The sequence below is a fragment of the Lepidochelys olivacea genome (assembly GCF_965140295.1).
Source record: "Lepidochelys olivacea isolate rLepOli2 genome assembly, chromosome: 21".
Lineage (NCBI taxonomy): Eukaryota > Metazoa > Chordata > Testudines > Cheloniidae > Lepidochelys > Lepidochelys olivacea.
Window position 1 is genome coordinate 9,497,507 of NC_140431.1, and position 26,141 is coordinate 9,523,647.

Sequence of the window (26,141 nt, forward strand, 5' to 3'; positions counted from 1 at the left end):
CAGATCCCACTGCTGGAGTCTGCCAAACCTCCAAACAAACAGGAAGGAAGCCGTCAACCTCTTCCATTCACCACCGGCCAAGGCTGCTTTAATATTGCACTCAACAACTCCCCTTTTATTCTTACAGTAGCTTGCAAGGAGCAGCGGGTGGCTTTGCAGAGCTGCTCATAAAAATGGGACAAATGAGAAAAGAGCCTCCCCTATTTTGAGGGTTTAAGAGGGACTTAAATGGCGACAAGTTTTTGTGCTGGCCTCTGCACAGGGGTGAATGTTGCCCTAGTTCCATAGGTGCCCTAGGCAGTTACATGAAAGGGCCATTTCATTTTCAGAGCAGCTGAGCGCCTGTAGCTTCCATTAAAGTCAATGGGAGCTGCAGATATTCAGCCCTCTGAAAATCAGGCCCCTTCTCGCCAAATGCTGGAATTTAGGTCCCCACGTTGGAAAATGTTGGCTTTATTTATTTTTTTAAAACAGATTCCGCAGCAGGGGGTGAATTCTCTGCACCCAATTCCATACCTACAGGATCACGGTTCTTTCCCCACAGCGCACAAAAGAGCGCAAGCTAATGCCCCAAAGCAGAGACATATCTGATGAGACCCCTGTATTACCAGATTGCCAAAGAGGAATATAGACTCAGCATGATGTTGCTCTGAGACTTAAGGATGCAGCTGGCTTCATATTGGTTTATGAACTGCAGGCACTCCTCAATGGGCCTGTAATCAAACCCTGCAAAAGAAATGGGCCTCAGAGAAGCCATTCCACTCAACAGCACTTAACAGGACAGTGTCGGAACAGAAGAGACCTCACAACAGCCATTCACCTGGGTGTGTTTGGTGACAAGGACCTTGGGTTGTCAGTTTAAATCATGGCTGGATGCTGACTGAATCTGGCATTTTTAGTGAAGCACCATGTCCCTGGTGCCATCAGAAAGCATCAAGAATGAGTTAACATGAAGACATCAGTTACCTTTCCTCCTAGAGGAGGCATCCTTACCAGGTGGTGCTCCCTAAGAATAAACCCCTGCACCCCATAGTGGTCTACTCAATGCTAAGGCCATGGCTTTAGGAGATTAAGTTTGTTTTTTGATCAAGTAGGTCCTACAAAAACATATTTTCCCTTATGATGTTTTGCCCATTAATAAGAAATCCTGTTGGTTCCCTGGCAAAAGCCAGACCTAGGGTAGCTTCAAAACCACCAACCCCAGCTTGTAGTGTAGAGGTGGAAACCAGACAAGCTCATCCTGTTGGACAAAGTCAGCACTGCTCTGTGTGCTTCCTTTAAGTAAGTCAGCAATCTGTGTGGCATGCAAATTGGTCCCATCTAATACCTGATCAGCAGCCAAAAATCAGCTTTCAGAACTGTCCAAAAGAAATAAAAATGGCCTGTATAGGTCAACAGAGATTTTCATTCCTTACATTAAAACTCAATATAAAAAACTCATGGTAGGAAGAGCAATGACTCCCCTCTTCACACACTAAGGTCCCAACACAAGAGAAACTGAGAGGGCCTGAGAAAGGCATGGCTGCATGAGAGGCTAGCAGATGCCTTTCCAAGTTGTGCTCTTTTCTGGCCATCTCGGAGTCCCCTTGAACCATCTCAGTCTAGGCGTGCAAGAACAGAGCACCTCAACATTTCTGATGCTCTGCTTCATGACGATGTCGTCTCCCTTTTACATTTAGGGCGTAAGCTCTTTGAGACAGAAACGGTCTTTGCTCTGTGTTCATACAGCGCCTTGCTCAATGTGGTCCTGGTCTGTGAGTAGAGCTCCTAGGTTATAGCCACACAGATACTACTAATGGCCATAGTGGATACTGCTGGTAACACAACCCTCCCAGCCAGTGTAAACACTGCATTAAGTGCCTCTTCCCATCATGAAAACTGCATGAATCCTGGCAGAGGATAGCAGTGTCTGGCCACCCTTCTTAAACTCCAGACAGCACTTACCAGCATCACAAAGCAGCAGGTCTAAACAGGCTGAATAGAAACATGCCAAGACCATGATGCTCTCCTCTTGAGTAGCCAGTTCCCACAGCCACTCTAAGACTCTGATGCATTGGGTGTACCTACAAAATAAGACCTACGAGCTCTAAGAGTCATTATAAACTACCCCTTGAGACCCTGTTGCGCAGCGGGAAAGTCCTAAGGGAGCTCTGACCCTAACATGTTAGCAGTAGTTGGCGTCAGGGCTGGTTCGACAGCAAGCCTTTCCAGCTTGCTGTATCATACTGTTGATCCCGGCCAGGTTAAAATCAATCCACGCCTCCCCCTCCATCTACGTCCACCAATCGCACCATCTCTCGGACCCTTCTTCCATCTCCGTCCTGTCTTTCTTACGCCACCCCATTTGCCCATCTACATGCATTCGTCCATCTCTCTTTATAAATCATCTTGACCAACACAACATAAATACCCCAACTCTAGCGAGTTAACACAGCCAGATGAAATGATGACAGTACTTGTTCTTCAGGAACGCAGATTTGAAGAGAACCGAAAGAACCAGGCAGTGGAGGCTGGTTTTCCGGAGCCGCACACACATTGTATGAGCTTGAAAGCCTGTTGAAGAAAGAATACATATGCCTGTATATATGGTGCGCGGGTTTATGTAAACTCTCCCTCCCAGCAAATGGTTAGAATGGACTCACCCAACTGGATGGATCGGGTCAGGTGACCCAAGCAGAGCTTGCTATAGGCCAGTGCCTGAGCTAACTGTGCTGTCATTAGCAACCTCTCCCTGGTGAAGGTGAAGTTGCACTGGGAACTTCTCTGGATAGCCATCATCTCGTATTTTAGCCACTCGTCTTTATAGCCCATACTTTGGGAGAACTGTGAAAAATCCATATATGTCGAAATGATCTAAGGCATTGAAAAGAAGATACGAAAATGCACCCTGCTGAAATTCACCAACCGTATAAAGAAAATAAAAGGCTGCTGAAGGAAAAGCCATGCAGCAGGCCAAGCAGGAGAAGACCCTAGTTTGGGAGCAAGCCTGGGGATCTTGCCCAAATAGAACATGGTGTCTCATTGTAGATGGTATGTTTAGGTGGAGAAAAATTTCCATATCTAGAGACATCAGCACTGAGCTGGAAGCAGCACCAGCTCAGTGGAGGTCTGGAGCAGGCTAACATGGGGCAGTGTGTTAAACATCACGCTGACTGACACTCAATGGTTATCTGATTGTCACAGAGACTTTTCTAATTAAAAACATAGAGAAAAATTTGACTTATGACTTTGCCCCCTGCTCTCAAGGCTGGGCTAATGGTAACTTCTCTTGCAGAAAGCTTTCTTTTTCTTTTTTAATTGCCAGCTCCGGTATAGTTTGCAATATGAAGACGCAAAGCCTTTCTGTTCTCGATCAACCCCACGCAGCAATACTGCCTGTGCCCAGAGACATTACCCCAGAGCATAAAATGGCCTCCTTTCAGAAGCCTTCTGGGAACTTCCCTCTTCTCAGGGATTATTACTTCTGGAGCCACGCTGATGCGTGGAGGATATTCGCCTGGAGAGGTGAGGTAGCTAGACCTTTGCCATCTATACCAGGACTATTAGGAAAGGGCCCACACACCTGCATCTTGTTCTCAGACTCATCTGCCAAATTTATTTCCATCAGGGCTGCCAGCCGGGAGTACTTCCTGTTGGTGGTAGAGTCCAGGCTGTAGGACTGCCAGAGCAAGGAGAGGCAGTGAATCTGCTGCTGCAGGACAGCTAATGCCTTCCTACTGGAGAGACGGCGTTAGATGTTAGCGGTCACAGCAAGTCAAATGTATACGGTAACTGCTAATGAAATAATGAGAGATCAAGCAAAGGGGCCCATTAGAAACTCTCTTGAACACAGAGTGCCAATCAGGCCTATTGTGTTCAGTTTCCATGGTGACATTTGCAAATAGCTGCTGGCCTGGAGGGCTAAGACCCACAATCATCTGGCTGAGATTCCACCTCTTACTCTGTGTGTTGGGCCTGACGCTGCTGAGCATGATACGCAGAGTGTTTGGATTCTTCGAGTAACGAATGGAAGAAGGCTCCGAGCCAGGTACGGGGAAACCCCTTGTGCAGTAAGCAGAGGGCCCTCTTGATCAGTCTCTTGGCCAGTGCGATTTGGCCCATGTTGAAGCAGACCTGCATGGGGAGTGACTAGTAAGGCAATCGCTGCAACCACATCCCTGTATAATTGCACCTAGAGTCTGACGAGGTCAGGGAGGCTGAATGACATTTTCCTCATTTTAGGATAAAACATGGTTGAAGTGGGGTCCTGTAGACAAATTGACCTGTAGGTGCCCAACAAGGGAATAATGGGGTACTGTGTATCTGTCTGTCTAGGTTCTATTCTGGTCCCTGCTAATATCTGAGTGCCTCACAAACATTGCAGGAATCAAATCGGGAGGTAGGAAGATTTGGAGATGCCACTGTGGCAAGGTCAGCCTCCAAAAGGAGATGGTGGGGTCTGCAGCTGAAAGGGAAGTTTGCAAACCCAAAGCCAGGAGCAGATACGGGGGGTGGGAGATACTGTGTATTCCTTGGGTTGCTGCTGGTACTTGCTCCTCCAGGAAGCCGGGATCCAAGAGAGCTCTCAGATTGCACACTTTATTAGCAAACTGCAGCAGCCCCGGCAGTTAAACGGCAAAAGCAGGTGGGCTTCTGATTTTGCTCCAATCTTTTTTAAGGTGGCAGTGGTGAGATGGATGGGTGGTGGAACCCTGAGGGGTTTGCACAGGATTTGGGGCTCATGGGTAAAGCGGAGAGCAAGAGTCAGAAACCCCGTGAACCAGGTCGGTCATCTTTAGACATCCTTCAGCATCTACCTGGTTCCTTACCTCTCCCCTGAGGCTGCAGAAAGTGGCTTCCTCAAACTGGTTGATCTTCAGTTTAGGTCTCTGCAGACAAGGGAACACTGCCAATGCTGACAATTCCTGTAGGCCACTTGCTTTCTTCAAATACAAGTATGCCTCAAGCAAACACAGAGAGATACAGTGAGAGGCTGGGCCATCGCCTACCCAGAACACACAACTCTGACCCCTCCACCCCCTACTTATTAGCCAGAGGAAACTTATCCAGGGCCAGCTTTAGGGTTAGGTCAGCTAGAGATGCAGGAACATATGGAGGCCCACTCACCATATAATTGTTGGATAAATATAAGGAAGCAGCCGCAGACTCCAGAAGATAATAAAAAGCCCTCCTTCTGTCTTTCACCATCAGACAATGGCGGGCTAGGGCAGAGACCACCAATTCCACTCTCTCTCCACATTCACAGGGTGCCAGGTTTGTGGCTTCCTCTTTGCCACGTTTATGGTACTTAATCAGCTTGTCCACCCTGTCCAGGAACTCCTGTTCAACTCTATGGTGAGAGAGAAGAGAGGGTGAGCCCGCTGTAGCCCAAATTGAAAATCGCTAAAGGATCCCCTGGGGATGATCCCATCAGGGCCCAGTCCTCAGTATCCCCATGGGCATAGGGGCACCCCTACTGCAGAAAATATGAAACACTCCAAAATGTAACTGAAAAAAAATATTTCATTTCCTTTAAATTGACATAAAAATCCCCAAGTTGTCTGGCATCACCCACCAACTGAGGAAGGATGGGCTTCCAGTTAAGACATGGGACTCGGAATCAGGAGAACCAGGTTCAATTCCCCACTCTGCCACTGACTGCCTGTGTGACCTTGGGCAAATGCCTCTGTTTCCCCATCTGTAAAATGGGGATAATAGTAATGCCATACCTCACAGGCTGCTGTGAGGTTAATAAGGTGCCCAGATACTATAGTGGTGGGGGCCAAACCTAACTAGATAGAAAATCCAGTATGAAGCATTTATACCACTATCAAAAATCCAGTGTACACAGGCTCCCGAACAGCAATCAAGAATTGCAACATAGGCATTTCCAGACTGGATCAAACCAGGACCAGTATCAGGTTTGCAATAGCAGCCAGCAGGTTATATGTCTCCAGAAGGTGTGAGAACCCCGCAGCAGGCAGATGTGGGATAATCTGTTCCCCCACACCTGTTCTCATCCTGGTCTCTCATAGACAGAGATTGGCTAAAGCATGAGGTTTTATCCCCTTCCTAAATTTGTTGGCATTAACTATTATAACTCTGGACATTATTGTTACTCATATAAATGTCCACGCCCTTTCTGAATCTTGCTAAACTCTTGGCCTCAGTGACTTCCTATAGCAATGAGTTCCAGTTATGCGCTGGGTAAAAAAAGCAGGGTTTTTTTTTATTTCACTGAATGTCCCCTTGTTCCATTGCAATGAGAGGGGAAGAACAGAAACTCCTAATCTGCCTTCTCTAGACCATCGATTACTTTATATGCTTTTATTATGTCCCCTCTTGATCCCAGTCTGTTCAATCTCGCTTCATATGAGAGTTTTGCCAGGCCCTTAATCATTCCTGTCACCCTTCTCTGAACCCTGTCTAATAATTGTACAATAGCCTTGCAAAAAGCAGCAATAACTTGTTATCATTGACCCAGGGCCTGATCCTAAATTCGCTGAGGTCAGTAGGAGTCTGCCCATTAATTTCGATGGGTTTGGGATTAGTCCCTGGCTGAGCCAGATCTGAACTAATGGCTTGGAGCTGAAAAGTTCTGTTATCCCATTTCCAGTCCCAGTCTCTTGAGCAACCTGTTCCCAAGGAATTAACTTGCTCTTTAAGAACACAGGTGATCAAAGATCCCCCCCCCACCATACCGGAGATGATCATCTGGCAACACCTGTTTATTCATGGCTGATTTTGCCCTGCACTGTAAATTATCTGAAAAGGAAGTTAAAAAAAAAAGGATTAAATGAATCATGTTCTAGCTTCCAAAATTTACTCTGTGGTTTAGGAGAGGGTATCCTTCACTTCCTCAGCTAAACTATTGTGCTGTGTTCCTGTTAAACAGAAGTGGGTATGACGTGATGCCTTTGTTTAAATTATATATCAGCTAATTAAATCTGTAAAATTGCCGTGAGTGTTCAGCGAGAGGGACTGGACATTACGGACAGATGTCTCTGGGGAACCTGGCAACAGGGAAGGCAAGGTTTAGACTAGCAGAGTCTCAAGGAGTTTGCTGGTGAGGTGGACAGACTGGTGTGGCAGGGAACTGACACACAGTTTGTGCTCCAGCAAACCTCTCTCTTGCTGAGGCAGATGGGTAGCACAGTGGCTTAAGATTCTGGGCGCCCCAGGAGAGTGTCACATCTTGTGCAAGTCACTTAGGCTCTCTGTGCTTTAGTCCCCCATCTGCTGTGAGGAGAACTACAACTGAAAATCACAAGGCACTCAGATACTGTGGTAATTGGAGCCAGGTAAGTATTGACACAGCCATAACAACAGATAGGCTCATCTCTCTCTATCTCCCCCTTTCAAAGCCTCCCCTCATTCTAACAGCGTTGCCAGCTGGGCAGCCAAAGAAGTTTTACCTTCACATGAGGCCATGGGAGTTTCTATGGCAAGTTCCTGCCCCAGAGAGGCATCGGTCCTCTCTGGTGCATCTGAAACAGACAAGACAAAATAACTTCTGAATCTGAAATGCTCCATACAGGTATCGCTATCTTCCTGCAAACAGAGACTGGGGTTGCACTAGTGACCAGGTTTGCCTACTACAAACACATAAGCTGGGACTTTATTTTAGATCTGTGTGTTTGGTAAGTTAAGAAGCTGTCTGTGGTTCCTCTACCCCCTGTGTGATGCTCAGCACTGGAACTGCATCCAAGAATGCTCTAACCTGCATACAAGAAGCATCTGGATATTTGATATATTAGAAACCAGACATGGCATCAGATAAGCCTGACACAGTCAGCCAGCCAGGTGACCTAGTTCTGTATTGGCTATCTGGGTTGCAATGCAGATTTCCGGCTGGCTAATGTATCACTAGTCTTCCAGTTTGTCATTTGTTTGACAGAAGTAGGAAACACATTTGCAGAATTTCCAAAACTGGAAATATCAGATGGACAACCAGCACCTTGCAGGGTGTAGTACAGGGGTTCTCACAATGGGGCTCAGGACCCCTTAGGGGGTCACAAGGTTATTACATGGGGGGTTGCTAGCTGTCAGCCTCCACCCCAAACCCCGCTTTGCCTCCAGCATTTATAATGGTGTTACGTTAAAAACACTTTTTTATGTATTTATAAGGGGGGGTCACACTCAGAGGCTTGCTGTGTTAAAGGGGTCACTGGTACAAAAGTCTGAGAACCCCTGGAAGAGAACAGGAGATCTCAAGACACTGGGGCTATCATTCAACACACTGCAGTGTTATGCTCCAGAGACTGCAGGTATCATCTTCACCCTCTTACAGGCTATTCCATGCACTAGTGTGAACTACAGCCTCCAGAAATGCCAACACCCTGCAATGCATTGTCAGTCCCCCTATGCTATTTCCGAACTTCCGTTTACCTTGTGCTAAGCTTGTCTGAAGCCTCTTCCCGGTTTCTTCAGAAAGCACCTGAGCCGTGCCCTTGGTCTTACTGCCCTGTCCCAGCAAAGAGGCTTCATTGCTCATCTGGGCGTCCAGGGCATAGCGGTGGAAGGAAACGAAATCACCTCCACCGCAGCTTCTGCATTTGTGAGCCTTGTGCTCCAGGAAGGTGGCACATTTGAGGTGCAGGGCCTTCTTCTGATCCCCCAGCCACAGCTCATAGGCCCCTTCTCGCAGCAGGGGAGTGCAGAACCGCATTGCTTGATCCTGCTGCAACATCCCCAGCTCCTCTTGCAGGCTGAAGCTTGGAGCAGCGGCACCGACATCTGGAAAGCAGCAATAATTCCTTTATTGCATGATTGATTCAGATTTATCTGACTGGAAACCACTTAAACTGGCTGTTCTTCTGGGCAGGGACCTGTCCTTTTTTCTTTGTTGATTTTCTTTACACATCCAGGGAGCGGTATAAAGAAATAATAATAAAGCAGATCCAATGAGATTACGATGGCTGTAGATCCTCATGCAAAATTCTCCTAAGCCTCCCAAGGAGTAATTTTCCCGGCACTTATGAACACAAAATATGATGTGGCATTTCAACTGCCATCACTGGCCAGAGACTACGTACATGGGGCCTGATCCAAACTCCAATGAAGTTAATGGAAGGAAATACTTCCATTGACTTGAACGGGATTTGGCTCAGGCGCACAGGGACAAAACAAAGTGACATTAGCCCATCATTTCCGAGGTATGGCCAAAAGAGAGAGGAACAAAAGCGTTCCCAGGGAACAATGGGGGTTCTGGAAACTAAAAACCCTGCTCACCTTCAGAGTCCTCTGGCCCCAGGGATTGCATCGTCAGGGGGCCCAGATGTGTGTGTAAATGGCAGGAACCTATTGCCTGTGTAGCTCTGGTTTCTTTTCCAACATACTCAAACACGTGGGAACAGATCAGGCTCATGAGTGTCTCCTCCATCTTCTTGTTTGTCCACTCCGGGAGGATGTACAGCAGCAGCTCTGGAGTAAACGTATGGCCAATGACAGCTGCACATTTAACTGCCATCTGCTCAGAGGGGCTCAAGCTGTCCAACTGGGCCACAGCAATCTCTGCAGACAAAAAAGGTCAATCTGTTAATCACTTCCTCCCATGAATATATTAACTCATAGGATATTATTCAGTTGGTAGCAATCTCTGGGATGTTGCATAGAGTTCCAGACAATGATTTTCAATTCCCATTCATGCTCATTTTATATCAGTGTAACTCCACTGACTTCAGTGATTGGCATAAGTGAATCAGGCCCAGAGTGTGGTACCTAGTAAACAAAGCCAGATGAAACTGGAACGCGAGCTGTGTGGAAGCCTGCTCACTCCTGTTTGTTTTGTACAATAGGTGCCTCCTGTATAAGGACTGTGATTCCATATATTATGGACCCTCTGGTCTTTAGCCTGAGTCCATTCCAGGATAGCAGCAGAATCCTGTCTGGATCCCTGACCTCTTCTTTCTGCACAAATTAATACATTGAGGGAGCCCCCTCTGTGCCTTAGGGGAACACCATTTGTGAACACTGTTGCCTCGGGCAACTAAAAAGAAATCCCAGAGTGCAATTTTGCACTGACCTGAAGTGGGTTCGAGGTACTTTGTGACCAATCATTCAAGTCCATTTGGACGTGACAAAGCATCAGCTGGTGACTCAGAAGACCCAGACTCAGTTCCCTGTCACAGACCTACAGTGTGACGAAGCATAAGGCAAGTCACTTACGTTTCTCTGTGCCTCAGTTCCCCAAGAATAATGCTTCCCTAGCTCACAGGGGAGCTGTAGAGCTCAATACGCTATGGATCATAAGGCACAGATACTGTGGCAGTGAAGACTGCATGAGTACCTAGGCAGATAAATAAGCAGAAAGAATGGAGCTTGATTTGGACTGTGCACCCAAAAAGCACCACGGGTGAACGTAGTAGATACCCCTTTTATTGAAAGCTCCACACTATCTCAGTCTAACAGAGTTCCCAGAGTCTTTAGCCCTCCTCTGTGATGAGCCCCGGATCTCAGACCTGCACTGCGGCATTTAGCTCCCTAGGTCTTTTTCATTTGTCTTTGACCACTGCCTCTGAAGAGACACGCTGAGCACCAGCCAATCAGCTGCTCACCTTGCAACCTCGCCGGGAGTAGAACAGTGTCCAGGTCCACACCCGTCTTGACGGTACAAACGTAAAGCTCTTTGTTTTCCTTGGAGGAGACAAGAGGCGCTCTGTAGGGTATCGATTTCACAGCACTGACTGTGTGGAGAGAAGGAATCATTTGGAAACATTTTACAGTTTGAGCTCATTTTAAAACACACACACACACAAATTAAACCATGAGCTAGTGAGAGCTAAAGAACTTGTGCTGGTTTATTTAGTCTTCTGCACTATAGATATTAGAAAGGTCTCTGTAAAACTCATCTTTCTTTCCTCAGCATTTATTCCATCTGTCAGAAAATGCAAACTGCAGGTACTTTGATACAGGGACTGATAGATCTGAGGTCAGTCTAGTTTCTAAGCATCCTCAACAGCCTTTGCTGAAACGCTATTTTGAATCTCCCAACAAGCCACATCGCCTCAGATGAATCACGTCCGCACCAGACCACACTACAGGAGCTGGTTTCCCCCTCTTCAAGCAATGGAAGCGCATCTAGGCTGCGAATGGCAGCGCCGCAGCACGTATCACCTCCTCTTCAATGAGAGCAGCTCCTGCACTAAAGTCCAGAGCCAAAAGAAAGTTCAGCTGAAGACCGAGTCAACCCGATCTGATGTTAGATCATCCCCAAGTGAAATGTTTTTAAAAAGTTGGTGGCTCCGTGAGTTAAAGAAGTTTCCTTTCAGCCAAGATTGCATTTCTGGTCCTGAGCAGGATAGATTCAGAGTGGCAGGCTACAGGTAGAGAAGAACCCTATAATCTATTCTATTCTATGTGTATCCTTGTGAATAGCTCACTGGAGGAGGACTGTGAAACCTGGGTTCTGTTTCCAGCTCTGCCACTAGCCTGCTGGGTGACCTTGGGCAAGTCACTGCCTGTTCTGTGCCTCAGTTTCCCATCTGTAAAGTGGGGGTAATGATATGGAACTTTGCAAAATCCTTTGAGAGCTACTGATTAAAAGTGCTATAGAAGAGCTAGGTATTATTCTATTCTATGGAGGTTCCTATACTGTCCTTACCATAGTATCTAGGTGCCTTCCAGTAGCATATGAAGGGACGTGAGCATGAAGGTGATAACTTCTACTCACACTGAGCTCGATTTGAACCAGGGACACGGAAGTGAAAAGCTCTCTATTCTGTTAGCCTCAGAGACTGAGGGGAAAGGCTCTCTGTTCCCTTAGACATCCCCTAAATTATCCAGACCTGCTCCATGTCTCCCAAGACCCAGCTAATATGAAATAGGGATGTAAACTGGAATTCTGAGTCCTCTGGCTGGGAACAGAGCCATGGGATTTAGATGAGTTAAGAAGGTGTATCGTACTAGACAGCTTATCCCACTCATCCTCTTCCTTCTCCTCCTCTGGGATGCGGCAAAACTCAAGAACCCCATTAGCATGGAGGTCCGTCAGTAAAGCTTCACAGTACAAGGGGACCCCAAAGCTTCTTTGTATGAGGAATCTAAAGAAAGGAGAAAGCCCAACACTTACTAATACAAGCAGCTTCTCAGTGGTAATATGGAATTTAGCACATTTAATATATTTTTAAATAGCTGATTTTGTTTATCTTTTTTTCCCATTTATGATGCATCGATTATCAGGAGGGAAAGCTAAGCAATAAAGGCCAAGACCCTGGAATGAGCAACTGGTCCAGAAGTGGGAGGAACAAATAGAATAGGAAATCCTCAGGAGATGAAGGATTGCCCTAAATTGTTTGTCTGGTTTAGCTGGTGAGCTGAGAAGGGTTTTCAAATTAAATTCAGATTCAGGAAACCGCTTAAGCAGGTGCTTAAGTCCCATTGCAGTTGATGGGATTTAAGCACATGCAATGAAAATGTGCTTAAGTGCTTTCCTGAGTCAAGACCCAGATCAGTAACAATACCAGGGCATACTTTAAACAGTGCTGGCTAAAGTTTAGAGCAGGGGCAGGGAATAAGGACTTCTATTCCCAGTTTGACCAGGCTCTTAAGGCTTGATGTCCCTCCCTGGTGGATTTGTTCCCCTCCACTTGCTAACGCAGATTAGTTGGGTGATAAGGGCACTTACGTTTCCATCTCTCTGGGAATGCTCACCACCCCAAGGGCCTGACGGGCCATCTCCAAGAGTTTGGAAGGCTCCAGTTCCCGGAGGACAATGCCAGTGGTCTTGGGGCTCTTCATGATGCCTTCAGCAGAAGCACAAGGGAGCAGCTCTTTGGAGGCAAAGGGAGACAATGACAGGACTATAAAGATGGGGACACTCAAGAGGAGTTTTGCCAAAAAATCCCAGGAGGTAGCATCGATGTACTGGGCTTCATCAATGATGAAGACCAGTGTCGCTTCTCCCGCTGCCTGAAAAAGAAAAGGGACGAGATCAGCGCATTTGGCCAGGCTTCAAGAGGAGAGAAAAAGAGCCAAGACAGACCAGACAGGGGTTTGCTTCATTTCTTTAAGCTGGGTATTTTTAATTGACATCAGTTCAACTCTCCACTGATTCCTCCCTGCACCTGTTGAGCCTGAATGTTAAAACTCCTCAAGCTACTTCCTCGGTTTGCATAAAACAGCGTAGCTCTGTTGAGGTCGATGTTGAGGTCAGGTTAAACCAGGTGAGAATCTGGCCCCATATTTCTAACCCAGCATTTAACTGGTAAGGAGATGAACCTTTTTACCAGTTTTCAAGGCAGGAACAAGCGCTATGCGAGGTGATTTTCAAGGGCACCCAGCTGATTTAGGAACAGAAATCCCAGTGACTTTCAACAGGACTTGTGCTCCTAAGAGACACAGCTGCTTTTGAAAATCCCAGCCCCTGTATTCAGGAAGGGCCTCCACCAAGCATCTCAGATTCAGGGAAGACATCCCTATTGAGTCTTTGGGGAAGATAGTCCAAGTGGATGGTCATCCATTAAAGTAAAGCTGTTTGCTAGCCATGCCTTTGTAACCCACTCAGGGTGGTGCTCTGTACCCTCTAGTGGTGGGCTGGGCCACATACAGCGCTTGATGAACCTTCTACAGCCACAGCTGACAGAGCTGGATCTACACTCAGGCAACAGGTGCTCAACCCATGTTCTATCCCCACAGCCGATGACCTATCCAGGGGCACGGTTTAACACCTGCAAGCCCAGCCTCTCACTTGTACCTAGTTTGGGATGTCTGTTCACCTCATTTATATGGTGATGGGGTTCGCTCACCTTCCGCAGGACTCTGAGGAAAAGCATTTCCTCTTCTTTTTGCTTTGTCTCATTGTCCATGTGAGAAACCTCAGCTGACATGGGGAACTGGTCAGGAAGACACCAGCACAGTTAGCAAGAGACGCAGCATGCTTGGGAGTTAATGCATATTAGCAGAAAAGCAGCCAAGAACAAATTTCCAGTGCAGCAAGGTGTACATGCATTGCTCGTCGCTTTTTTTCTTTTTTTTAAATAAACCTTTCCCTGTGGAGACCTAATGACTCAGGATTTGTCATGGGACACCCAATGGAACCTTTTGCTTCCTAGGCCACCGGCTTGAACTTGACCCATGTCACTGTGATGTTCCCATCTGGCCACTGTTTGATGAACTACATTACATGAATTTGCTGGCTCTTAGTCCGATACCTAGCAGGCAGTTATCCACATCACAAAGGTCACCACCCACCAGTGGCATCGCCGCTGTCCGTCAACGGCACTCAATGATGAAATCAGCAAGAAGACACTTCTGCATGCATTGAACTCCCTCCCTCACACACCCCCTTGCCTTGGGCTGGATTGCTCCCCTCCATAAACCCCTCACCAGGTCTCCCTCAGTGCTCTTTAAGGGGTAAGAGCTGTGCCCCCAAAGCAAGACTGAGACTCAAGGAGCTGGCATCAGAACAGCAATGAGGCTAATCTCAGGCAAAGGTGAACAGAAGGTTGCCTAATTCCGAACTCACAGCACGTCAAGGGGGGTTTGAATTCCTTGAGGTCACTGGATGCTCCAGACAAATTCAGGGAAATTTAGTAGCTGTATCCAATGTACCGGTCAGTCCCATCTAGAACAGTGAAAACGTTTTGGCTTTCTGATTTGGAAATTTGATCCTGGCCACAATTTTGACATTTCTGCCAGTGAAATTCAAGGCAAGGATGATAGATGCTGAGACATGGGCCTGGCAGAAATGAAGGAATCAACTGAACCCCCCGCTCCTTGTAACCGGCTCATGTACAAAGTGGTTACACATCACTGGGTCTTCTCCCAGAGAGCAGCTGCTTTCCCCATTACCTTCACAAGGAACTGATTATTGAGGAGACAGTAGAAGGTCTCATCCCACAGCCCACTGAGCTTGCTTTGGAGGATGTCTTGTCTCTTATAAGGTCTACAGGCATCAATCCCGAAGAATATGGCCATAAGTGACCGGATAGCATAGAAGGACTCCTGGATATCTACTTTGGACAGCTCCAGTGCTATCACTCTGTGTTGAAAATTATTATTATTATTTGTATCATGGTAGCACCAAGGAACCCCAGTCACGGCCCAGGACCCCATTGTGAAAGGCACTGTACGAACACAGACTCAAAGGTCTCATTCTATAGAGCGTCCTCTGAGCAGCTTGTGAAGCTTCTTAGAGATCTGCCCCCAACCTTGATTAGAAGTGTCTGACAGAAACTGTGTCGGGAGGGCAGGGGGGAGATGCAGCCTCTTGAGTGGTATATGGGCAAGCTAGATACACCCAACACAGTACGACATATGATGGTGGTGAGCCATAGATTTTAAACCCTGAAGAAACCATTATGATCATCTGGTCTGACTAACTATAAAACATAACTTTAACAGTGCACAGGCCATAGAATCTCGCCCACTGATTCCTGCATCAAGCCCCTGACTTCTGTGTTCAGATTTGGAGCTGGCTTCTTGGGGAAAACATTCACTCTTGATTTCATACCCAGCACATCCTGCTATTCATGTCTGTTTTTCACTGACATAGGGAGCAATTCTGCCTGCAGAAGCAGCCACAGGGAATAGAAAGAAGGCCACCTAAACTACAGGACAAATAGAGGTGGGAGATCACATGATGGGATCACTGGCAGCTGAATTACCCTCCCCTCCAGTGTTGGCTCATTGAGGCGATGAGGATGGTATTTTATCCATGATAACGGAGCCCTCACTGGTGAGACTCAGATACAGGTGAAGGTGCTTCACGTGGCATTTTGTCACCGGTCTGAGCTCACATGACGGTCACCAAGAGCCACTGAATAAGTGGTTACACTGAATGACTGTGGTGGTATCATGATGAACACACATTGCAACCGTCGCTCGTGACACCCGCCGGAAGGGTTGATCTGGCTCCACGGATGAGATTGTTGTGGGGAGGAGGCTCTGAGAGAGACAAAAACACCCTAGCAAATACCTTCCCCTGAAACTCAAAAACAATTGCCTAGGAGGTTCAGATAAATATCTAACTACACATAGATAAGACCCTGCTTTATGTTTAGGGGTGTATTAAGTCTAGGATACACAAGTCAGGATTGAGGAGCCTTTGCAGAACTGTGTGGTGGCCCAAGACTGGAACAGGGATGCTACTAAGCAAAGTTAAGAGAACTGACCTGTGATTTTCCTCCCTGGCTAAGTAGTCTATTTCAGCAATTAATCGGCTTTTTCCATAGCCCGTAGAGCCTTCGTACATAACAACACGGCCTTCTCTGTGTCTCGCAAATTCTTGCAGTGCAGCCTGGAAGATTCTGATCTCTTTCTCGCGACCTTTCAAGAGGAAGGCATTTTATAGACAGTATACTAGGGTATAGGACATTGTTCTTCCTAGCCATGCAGTGGAAGTGGCTGTCTCTAAAATGCTACTTCAGACATTGGTCTTAGGGGGTTGTTCAAAAGCAACAAGAAAAAAAACACTCCAACATGCCATGGGCCTAAGTAAACCCTCTCTGGGGTGTGTCCAGCTCAGGGGCCATGAGGAAGAGCTCTGGGCCTGAGTTCTAATCCTACATCTGGCATTGCACTGTGGTGCCATCAAGCAGACGAGCTAGCTTGTGAATTGTCCTCTCTCATTTTATAGGTTGCATATCTGTGTCAATCACAGGTGCCTTGCAACCAGTTGGGCTGCTGGCCTACAACCCTTTATCTTGCCTGCAAAGATAAGCATCAGAACTGTGGACACATGGGAACAGGAGAGGGGGAAAATCAGAACTGATATTTTGCTTTAAACAAAAACATATGGCTCTTACTTTCCCTGATGTTGTTAGATGGCAACTCCCCTGCCTGTTTATCCCCATGTCCTTCCTCCCACCATTGCGTCCCTTCCTGACCTTCAGGGATGTTCTGCACATTATTAATACCGTGCCAGGAGGATAGATCCACCTACCCAGCAAGGGTCGATTCCCATCCTTCTTCCTGGTAAAGCCCGACTTTCCAAACATTCTAAAAGGAGGAAGGATGGCAAGAGTCAGTGATCACCTACCTGGACTATCAGATGCTAGGTAAGAAATAAAGAGAACAGAAGAAAGAATTTCAGAAGCTCCATGAACCCATCTGGCTGCCCAGAGGCGAAATGAAAGAGTTAGATGGGCTCATTCATTTGCTGCATACAGCCCATTCTTAACCCCAGTGGAAATGCAGGTGGTTGGAGGACATTTCAGGCAGTTGTTTGGAGAAGGATAGTGGTTCTCAACCTTTTCCTTATCAGAACTCCTTCCATCTAGCTGGGAACAAGTCAGGTCCTAGCTTCTATTTAGCAAGATGGGAAGGGCACGGTGGTCCCAACCATCTACGCCTGTTTGCAAGCTCTCTGGGATTGCTTACCCCGGGTAAGAATATCCAGCCTTTGAGTTAACAGAGTTAGATTTTCCCTTCTCTCTTGCTTGTACTGGAAGGAGCACATAGGAGTGACTTACAGGTTTCTCTTTCTGCCGAGATATTCATAGGTTACCCCAGGGCTCATGGCATCGCTCATCTCCTTCTCTGGAAGCTTCTTAAAAAAACAGCCGGGCAACCCAGATTTTGAGTAAGTCTCTTCATCACATGATATCATCCCTGGATAGAGTGTCAGCATCCTGGAGGCCATCTTAACCTTCGAGCCAGTGACTGCATCAGGAATAGAGTATGGGGAAAGGCTGTGAGCAATCTAACGGATTCACACACACCACAGCTAAGTCCGATCCTACCTGTATATTCTTGTCTAGGACGCATGCCAGCAACTCCGCAGAACGCTACTCCACTTGTAATCCCAATGGAAACAAGCCTAAAATAGAGTAAGAGCAACATGGAATCAGCCGTCTCCTGCTAACACTCTCCATAGCTATAACTTTCTCACCCTCTTTGCTTTATTAGTGATCTAGACTCACTACAGGGCTTGCCACTACTGTTCTGGGCCTGTGATAAATGATTGGCTCATCCACTGGCCAATTAACACTCGGTCCCCGTAATGTCATGAAACACTTTTGTTCTATGCTGATCTCAGAGCAATGGTGGTTTTCACAGGACTGGCAGGCTGGTGATCGGGGATGTAACGGCACTGGAGAAATATTATCCCAAGTAGTAATCAGTTCCTTTCCAGAATAAAACACCCAGTGAACATCCAGAATTACAGTGGTAATGATAAAAAAAAAGTTTTGGAAGGGTTATAAACCTTCCTGCATCAAGGTACAAGCCAATCTCTAATTAATGGGCAAGGTTTCCCTTTGAGCAGGTTACCCCATAAATGCAGGGCTCTTGCATCTTCCTCTGAAGCAGCAATGGTCAGAGACAGAATATGGGACTAGATGGATCCCTGATCTGATCCAGCCTGGGAGTTCCTGTGTTCCTAACACATTTACTTTCAGATATTTTTCTTGTTATTTCTGGTTGTCAATACCCATGACAACCTGTGTCACTGTACAGCTCCCACTTGTGACCAGCACTGGAATTAAGCCATGACGGAGTCACATTTTCTCAAGCAGCGGTCAGCATGATCCACGACGAGAGGTTAAAACGAATGAATGTTTCTCTCAGACCCCCTGCAAGTCTTGGCAGCTCAGTTCCAACAGTGCATTGGACCAAAGAACAAAAGAAAAACACAACGGACTCTGGTGCACTAGAAGATAACAGCCAACTACTGCTGCCAGCTAACTCCCTTAGCTCAGTTGGTAAAAGTCAGTGCTGTAGTGCTGAAGATGCCAGGCTGGGAGCCTGCTGATGACCCAGGCAGAGGGTCATTGCACTTACTCAATTTTTATGAGATTCTTAGAGCAGAGATTAGAGATGCTAATTGCACTATCTAAGGCATGGGTGCTCTCCTCCTCCCTCTTATCACCAGGCAGCCCAAAGACACACAGAAACGTGCAGCCCTGTGTTGAAGGACAGAAAAGGAGAAGTGGTTAAAAGTAGATTAATAAGTAACCCAAGTATTCTATTAAGGATATGCCAGAGGGGCTCAACCCAGTTGTGTCTTCAAACATCCAAGACTTCCTTAAATGCTTGAATTCTGAAAAGCTACAGGCATGATGCATTTTGCATGAGGTTACAAAGAGTTTGGGAACAAAGAGGGCTGAGGAAAAGGATGGTCCTGTGATTAAGGCTGGGCCTTAACAGATCTGGGTTTGATTCCCAGCTGCCTGGCAGACTCCCTGTAAAAAACGGGGCAATGATATTTCCTTTCTCCCATCCGTTGTCAGTCAGGACAATAAGCTCTTTGGGGCAGGGACTATTTCTTACTATGGAGTATGGCCAGCGCCCAGCACAAATGGGCCCCATATCTTAGCTGGCCTTTCTATGTGCTGCTGTAATACAAACAAACAACCAGAATGGTAAAAGCGCTGCTCAGGCCAAAAGCACCAGGTATCCCACTTGCTCACAAACATCAGTTGGTTCTTACTATTGGACAGATGCCACTGTCTGAGATTTTCTGTGCCTGGCTGGCAGCTGAATGATCCCCACCCATGCCATCCTAGTGGGCATGCCTCTCCCTAATTCTCACAGTGATCCCTATGCCAGCTGGGTTGCATTTCACAGAGCAGCTAAGCCCTGCTTTACTCACTTTGCCAAACGTGGAGATTTTGATAATTTTGCCTCTCCAGCCCTCCATGATACCAGAGATGCTCACAGTGGCATCCTGGACCAATTTGCACAGCTCTGTCATTTTTGTGTTCTCGTGAAATTGCAGCTTGACAGAGACCGCGGTTACCAGTCGAAGTTCAGATACAAACTCCAGTGGCTGATTGTCGTCAATCTGGAAGATAAGGAACATGGGGGAAAGACTCAGTTCCTCCATGCGCCTGGGATTTACTCTCTTCATTGCCTCGGGTGGGGATTCACTGGGGAGGAACAGCACGTATCAGAACAGAAACATCAGCATCTTACCTTCTTCAGAACATTTCCCAAGACAAACCTCCGCAAGGCCAGCTCGAGTCCATGACTGGAAGCCAGTGCCACAGCATTTCTCAGTAGGACTAGGAAAGGAATTTATATGGTTTAAGTCAGCGGTTCTCAAACTTTAGCAACCCGAGGACGCCCATTTTGATTTAAATTTTTTTTCACGGACCCCCCAAGCCCTCTGCTCAGCCCCAGGCCCCACCCCCACTCCACCCCTTCCCCCAAAGCCCTGCCCCCTCTTCCTGCCCCGCTCCACTCCTACCCTCCTCTTCCCCGCCCCATCCCTGCTCCTCCCCCTCCCTCCCAGTGCCTCTTGCACACCAGGGAACAGCTGTTCTCTCAGCGTGCAGGAGGCGCTGGGAGGAAGAGGAGGAGTTGAGGGAGGGAGAGGGAGGAGTTGATCAGCATGGCCCGTGGACCCCCTGGAGTACCCTTCGCAGACCCCAGTTTGAGAAACGCTGATTTAAGTTATCAAGAGGCAAAGGTGGGAGGAGGGGAAGGGGGCGAAGGCCTCTCCCTATTCCAGGGATCCTGCATTCTTGTTGACTCAGACGCTGAATGCGAGGATCTCACCTTCATCGTTTGGATAATGCTGTAGATGGTCTATGCACTTTTCAAAGTGTTCATCAAAATCAGGCGGGTGGAAAATCTTTAGGTATTGCAGCTGAGTACACAGAAAAAATTATAGACAGAGTGTCATTTCCCCAGAGTCTGCTCAGTAAAAAATACATCAACAGATGCTGGAATAACCCAGGATCTCATCCTTCACTATGGTCATCATGCCTAAATTGCATCCCAAACAAAGGTTTCAGAGTAACAGCCGTGTTAGTCTGTATTCGCAAAAAGAAAAGGAGGACTTGTGGCACCTTAGAGACTAACCAATTTATTAGAGCATAAGCTTTCGTGAGCTACAGCTCACTTCCTCAGAAGTCATCCCAAACTAAGTTTATCATTCCCACTATTGACACCTTCCTGGCTATATTCAGCCCGCTTCTGCCAGAAGTTAAAGGTTCTGGATTTGCAAAGGGGCTGAGCGCCTGCCCCCTCCTCATTGACTTCCCTAGGATTTGTGGGTGCTCAGCTCTTCTGAAAATCAGGCCAAAAGGCCCTGGCATGACACAGTATACTGACCCCATCTGGTGATCATCAGAAATTGGGAAGAACTGCTAGCCTTAAAAGTAAATCAGTTGCTCAAATTTCCCTCAGAGGGAAGGTACCCTGCAGCAATTTAGCACATGCTCAGCATAGCATGGGGGAATAGAACTCACAATCTTTGGCTGTAAAAGCACAAGCTCAGCTCAAGAAAAAGTCCCATTAGCTAACAGAAAAGGGAACCCTATGAACACAAACCAGCCTGATATATGTTGGCTAATGGACTGATCCAAAGCTCACTGAACTCAATGAGGCTCTCCTCTTTTGACATCAGTGGACTCCATATTACGGACTTCACTGCATAGTAATTGCAAAAGCACTATGGGGCTCCTACCTTCCTGGCTTTTTGGCCTTTAAGCATTTCTGCTTCTAACACGTCCCGGTCACAGAGCTCCCAGCAGTTCGGTGATAGAATCACCTCACGAGCTTGTGCCAGGCTTTGTGCCAGTCTCACATCATCCACTTGCTGGCCAGTCACCAGCCAGTACTGACGCATCTCATCACCGACAATGAGCTGAGACACGTGGCCTGCAGACAGCCCTGAAAGGAAAAGAAAAAGACAGTTACCTTTTCCGTAAGTGGTGTTCTTCACGATGTGTTGCTCATGTCCATTCCATATTAGGTGTGTGCGCTCACTTCCACTCCTGACGGGGCCACAGTCGGTCCCCTACAGATGCTGCTAAGAGAAAAACTTCCAGCACCCGTGCATGTGTCGAGCACACACACCTAATATGGAATGGACATGAGCAAGCACTCAGAGAAGACCAGGTGAGCTGCCAATATGTTTCTTCGGAGCTGAGGTTGCCGTCACATATTTCTTCCATTAGGCATCTGTACCGATCTTCAGTCGGAGCTCTGGGCCCACTTCCGTGTAGCTAAACCTGAACTGCTTCTGCATCTCCAGGCTGCATTTTGCTGCAAGTGTAATGATGTCACTGAGCTGGCTTCGTTCGACCTTCCAGAGCACCAGCAATGCATCCCCTGCAGGGGAGAGAGCAGAATGGAAGGGGGCATGAAACAGAGATGGCTCTTTTCATGTGATTTCCAGCTGGTGAGACCCATGAAGGGCCTGATCCTGTCCCACTGAAGTCAATGGGAGCTTTGCCATTTTTTAACTCCAGTGGGTGGCAAATCAGGCCAAAAATACTGTAATAGCCACTGATACATTTCAAAGGCATAGTACAATGTGAGAAGTACCTGTGAAGTTCAAGATATCACCTCCGAAACAAAGCACATCTGAGGAACACAGAAAATGAATAAATGAGACAGAATGTAACGCCATCTTCATTATATAGCTGCTTTCATCCCAAAGAGCTTTACAAACTATAGATCTGCACAAGAACCACTTTGGCATTGCTGAGATAGGGCATAACTGTTTTATAACGCATAGAAAGACTGCATAACAGTGGGGTATGGAAAGGGGAAACAGCACTCTCATGGGATTCAGTGGGGGGAAATTATTCAAATATTTGCATTTTGGTAGTGCTCAGAGACCCTGCTCAGGCTTGGGAACCTCGTTGTGCTCAGTGTTGTATGAACATGGAGATTGGGGCAGGGTGTGCATCTAAGAGGAAGACAGAATCCAATTATTCTAACTGGAATTTGGCCAGCACCTTAGGACTAATAGCTCACAAATTCATATGCTTGCCAGGAGAGCTAACTGTCACACGTGATCAGGACCCCAGGATTTTCCATTTTCAATCAATGAACTAATTCCTTTATGGATGAGTGTGTGCCAATTTGAGCACGTCACCACTGAAGCCACTAACATGCCAGAGAACTAGAGCCCAAATTTAACTCACTCTCCAATACCACAACCACTAAGAAGAAAAAACAGGGATTTAGCTAGAATAAAAAAACACTATTTTTAAAACACATTTTCAGAAACACAGAAATGGCAGCCAGCAGGGCACATTATTTACAAACTCCTTAGGGTAGGGGTTGCATCTTCTTTAATATATTCCTCTGCAACAGAGCAATGCTGTTTGACCAAGAGTGAACATCTGCTGGCCCACCAAAGTTTCCTGGCTTACGGAGTTAAACACACCACCTCCACCCTCTGTACAGCAATGCTACGATCATCTCATTTCAGAGCTGGTTTCCCCGAAGACTCTAGTAACACCAACATAAGAAGGTTAATACTGTGGGTATATGAAGGCTATGCTAGAGAACTCCCACATAAAACTTAGCAAAAAGTAATGATAAAAGAGATGATAAAGAATTATTAGCAAATAAGCACTAATCTGCTTGTTAAGCAAAAATATGTTTAAGAGCACGACCTTTTGTTATAGCTGTGTAAGGTTGTTTTTAATCACATACGTGCTTATTATATAAAAATATCATAAAAAGCAGGGGAAAACAACAAACAGGAAGACGTGACAGGGTATAAAATTTAATAATGGTTGGTTGAAGACTTGTTTTGAACCCATGTTAAAAGTAGGTCAAAGTCGTTACGCTTCTTTCCAGGGTGCCCCAAATTTCCAACCGTAATTTGTAAGACTTGACAACCAGTTGACATTTGTTAGAGATTGGATGACACCAGCTATGCAGCTCAACTGCAAAAAAGAAGGGAGAAGGAGTCTACATAAAGCCCTGTGTAACAGCCCACCTTGACCCAGTGTGGCTTGGTACTCCAGAATTGGTAAATTAGCCTTTTCTGCCTGTGCTGTTTTTATTTACAATACACAGATTCCCCCTCAAGAGAAAAGATCTGAAACCTCCCTATGACAGAGAAACAGCCAGGTGGTGACAAAAAATAAAACTAATGCCCCTTCAAAGGTATTAAGGGGAGAGTTGCACCCCAACTCCTATTGACTCTGAGAGGTGGGCATCTTAACTGCCCCTCTGAAAGCCTCCTCCAACCCATTTACGGGAGAAACTTTCTTCTGCGCCACAAAAGCGACAAGTGGTAAGAGGTGTCCATCTAGTTACATTTGATCAGGATGACAATTGCTTTATGATATGTGGAGGGGGCAGTGAAGAGTTAGGTGATACTCCTGGAAGACCACCAAGAAAATAAAGGACCAGATGTCTCAGAAAGAACAGCATTTTGGCAGAATCAAGCTAATCTCCAATTCTCAGTTTCGTACAGCCCTGAACAGATACTTCACCTCTCCACCTTTCGGGTGAGGTAGTACTTACGCTCCATTATGCCTTCTATGTAATCATTGAGCATCTGGGTCAACTGTTCCATGCCACAGTTCAGGTCATTGTTTGTGTATAGCTTTTCAAGGAGAGCAGTTAATCCTGTGACACATGCAAAGACAGAAGGCCAAACCATCATCCTGAGGGAGTTTTCAATATTGTACCAAAGAATAACAGACGCCTACCTAGGGAAGGGGCTATAAGTGGCAGGTCTCAGCTATTGCAGTCAAATACACTTTCCATTACAAATTATAAGAATAATGTAGGGTTTGTGGTGAGTTTGGTACTTATGAAATAAGAGACTGACAGTGCTTTCTAGAGACATGCATGCACCTTCTATTTCAAGCCTTGGGATTCTTTGAAGAGCTCTATTGTTTGTCTTGAACTTTGTGAGCGCGCCCAGTGGAAGGATTAACACCCACTAAGTCCTAGACCAGGGGTTCTCAAACTGGGGGTCAGTTTTCCTCAGGGGGTCGTGAGGTTATTACATGGGGGTGGGGGAGTCTCGACCTGTCAGCCTCCACCCCAAATTCTGCTTGGCCTACAGCATTTATAATGGTGTTAAATATATTTAAAAGTGTTTTTAATTTATAAGGGGGGGGGTCTCACTCAGAGGCCTGCTATGTGAAAGGGGTCACCAGTACAAAACTTTGAGAACCACTGTCCTAGGCTGAAGTTATCATACTCATTTCTAATCATGATGTTGGACAAACTGGAACCTTCCCATCTGCTCAGTGAAGCAAAGCTGCCTCGGGATGCAGCAGGGATTAAGGCCCATGACAGGTAGTCAGACTGGTTCAGTTGGAGAAGAGACACCACTTTCTGCCAGAATTTCACAAGGTCAGATCTCCACTTTGTCTAAAGAAAGGCAAAAAGGGATGAGCCTTCAAGGCTGGGAGCCCACTCAAGCAACTGGCAGAGAGGATATTAAACAAAAGGGTTCTTTTCAAGGACACTCATATAGCACTGATAAAAGAACCTAGATAAATAAGACACAAAAGGGAAGGTCCAGGAGTTTACTGAGGACCAGCCTTAAAGCCTGTAAAGCACCCCTTGCAGAGGGTGCCAGTGCCGAAAACCCTTAAAGGCAGCTGCTGACCAACTGATCAGCTCAAATGGTTGCCCCATCCACAAAGGGAGCACAGACAGAGATTTGCCACAGGCAGCCCTGTTCCTCACCTGTAATCTCCACGCAGAGCAAGACTCCATTGAAGGTCTCCATGGAAGGCAGCATCCGCCGGAGGGAGTGATTGTTATACACCAGCAGGTCTGGGAGCAGGGCAACCACCTGCACCTGCCTGGGAGGGAAGCTCACCTCCACCTCCTTCTTCCCAATTTCCTGAGAGGACTCCTTCAGCACCCCCATCCTCCCCACCTCCTGAGGTGGCCCACAGGAAAATGATGCCACCTCTACCAGCTGTGGGGTCCGAGCCATTATCTCCTGCTTTACCCTCTGCAGGGATTCATATGTCACCTTCCCACGCTGAGGGAACCAGCTGAAGCTTCCCCTGTCCCCTTCGCCCCACGGAGGGAATCTGTTTGGCACAGCCATTTCCCTCCCCTCCTGCAGAGACCAGCTCTTGCCCTCCACATCCCCTGCTCCACTCTGAGGGGGACTATGCGATGCCCCTGTTGTCCAAAGAGACTCGTCAGATGCTGCCGTGACCTTCACCACCATCTGAAAAGGCCCACTTGACATACCCATCTTCCCCCACTGAGAGGGCTCCCCTGCTGGGCCCATGTCCCCAACCCCCCACTGAGGGGTCCCAGCTGACTCCTCCATCTTCCCCCTGTGAGAGGACCCTGCCAACATCCCCATATCCCCAGCTCCTCTCTGAAGGGATCCATCCTGGGTGTTGCCCACCAATGCTTCCCTCCCATAAGCTGCCATCTTGGTGCCAGAAGCAGCTTCAAACACTCAAAAGTTCTGAGGTGAGTCACCCTTCCTCAGCCACTCGGAACTCCCCACTGGGAAGCCAGGCCCCCCCTCAGGGCCAATC

At 47.0% G+C, this 26,141-nt stretch overlaps 1 protein-coding gene across 1 annotated transcript; it reads right to left on the reverse strand.

Annotated features, from left to right (window-relative positions):
* Positions 1-604: 604 nt before the first annotated feature.
* LOC311511183 (adenylate cyclase type 10-like) lies at positions 605-25,507 on the reverse strand (the record flags this gene model as incomplete). The annotated part of the gene is made up of 25 exons (XM_084611579.1): positions 605-726; positions 2,643-2,823; positions 3,563-3,713; positions 3,941-4,113; positions 4,809-4,868; positions 5,185-5,329; positions 6,681-6,744; positions 7,395-7,466; positions 8,368-8,715; positions 9,211-9,492; positions 10,536-10,664; positions 11,884-12,020; positions 12,605-12,888; positions 13,725-13,811; positions 14,770-14,863; positions 16,092-16,245; positions 16,862-16,917; positions 17,391-17,467; positions 19,511-19,702; positions 19,834-19,922; positions 20,419-20,509; positions 21,332-21,537; positions 21,835-21,978; positions 24,139-24,243; positions 25,321-25,507. 25 exons carry the CDS (start codon positions 25,505-25,507, stop codon positions 605-607), a joined length of 3,630 nt encoding a protein of 1,209 aa, XP_084467705.1.
* Between the last annotated feature and the right edge of the window lie 634 nt (positions 25,508-26,141).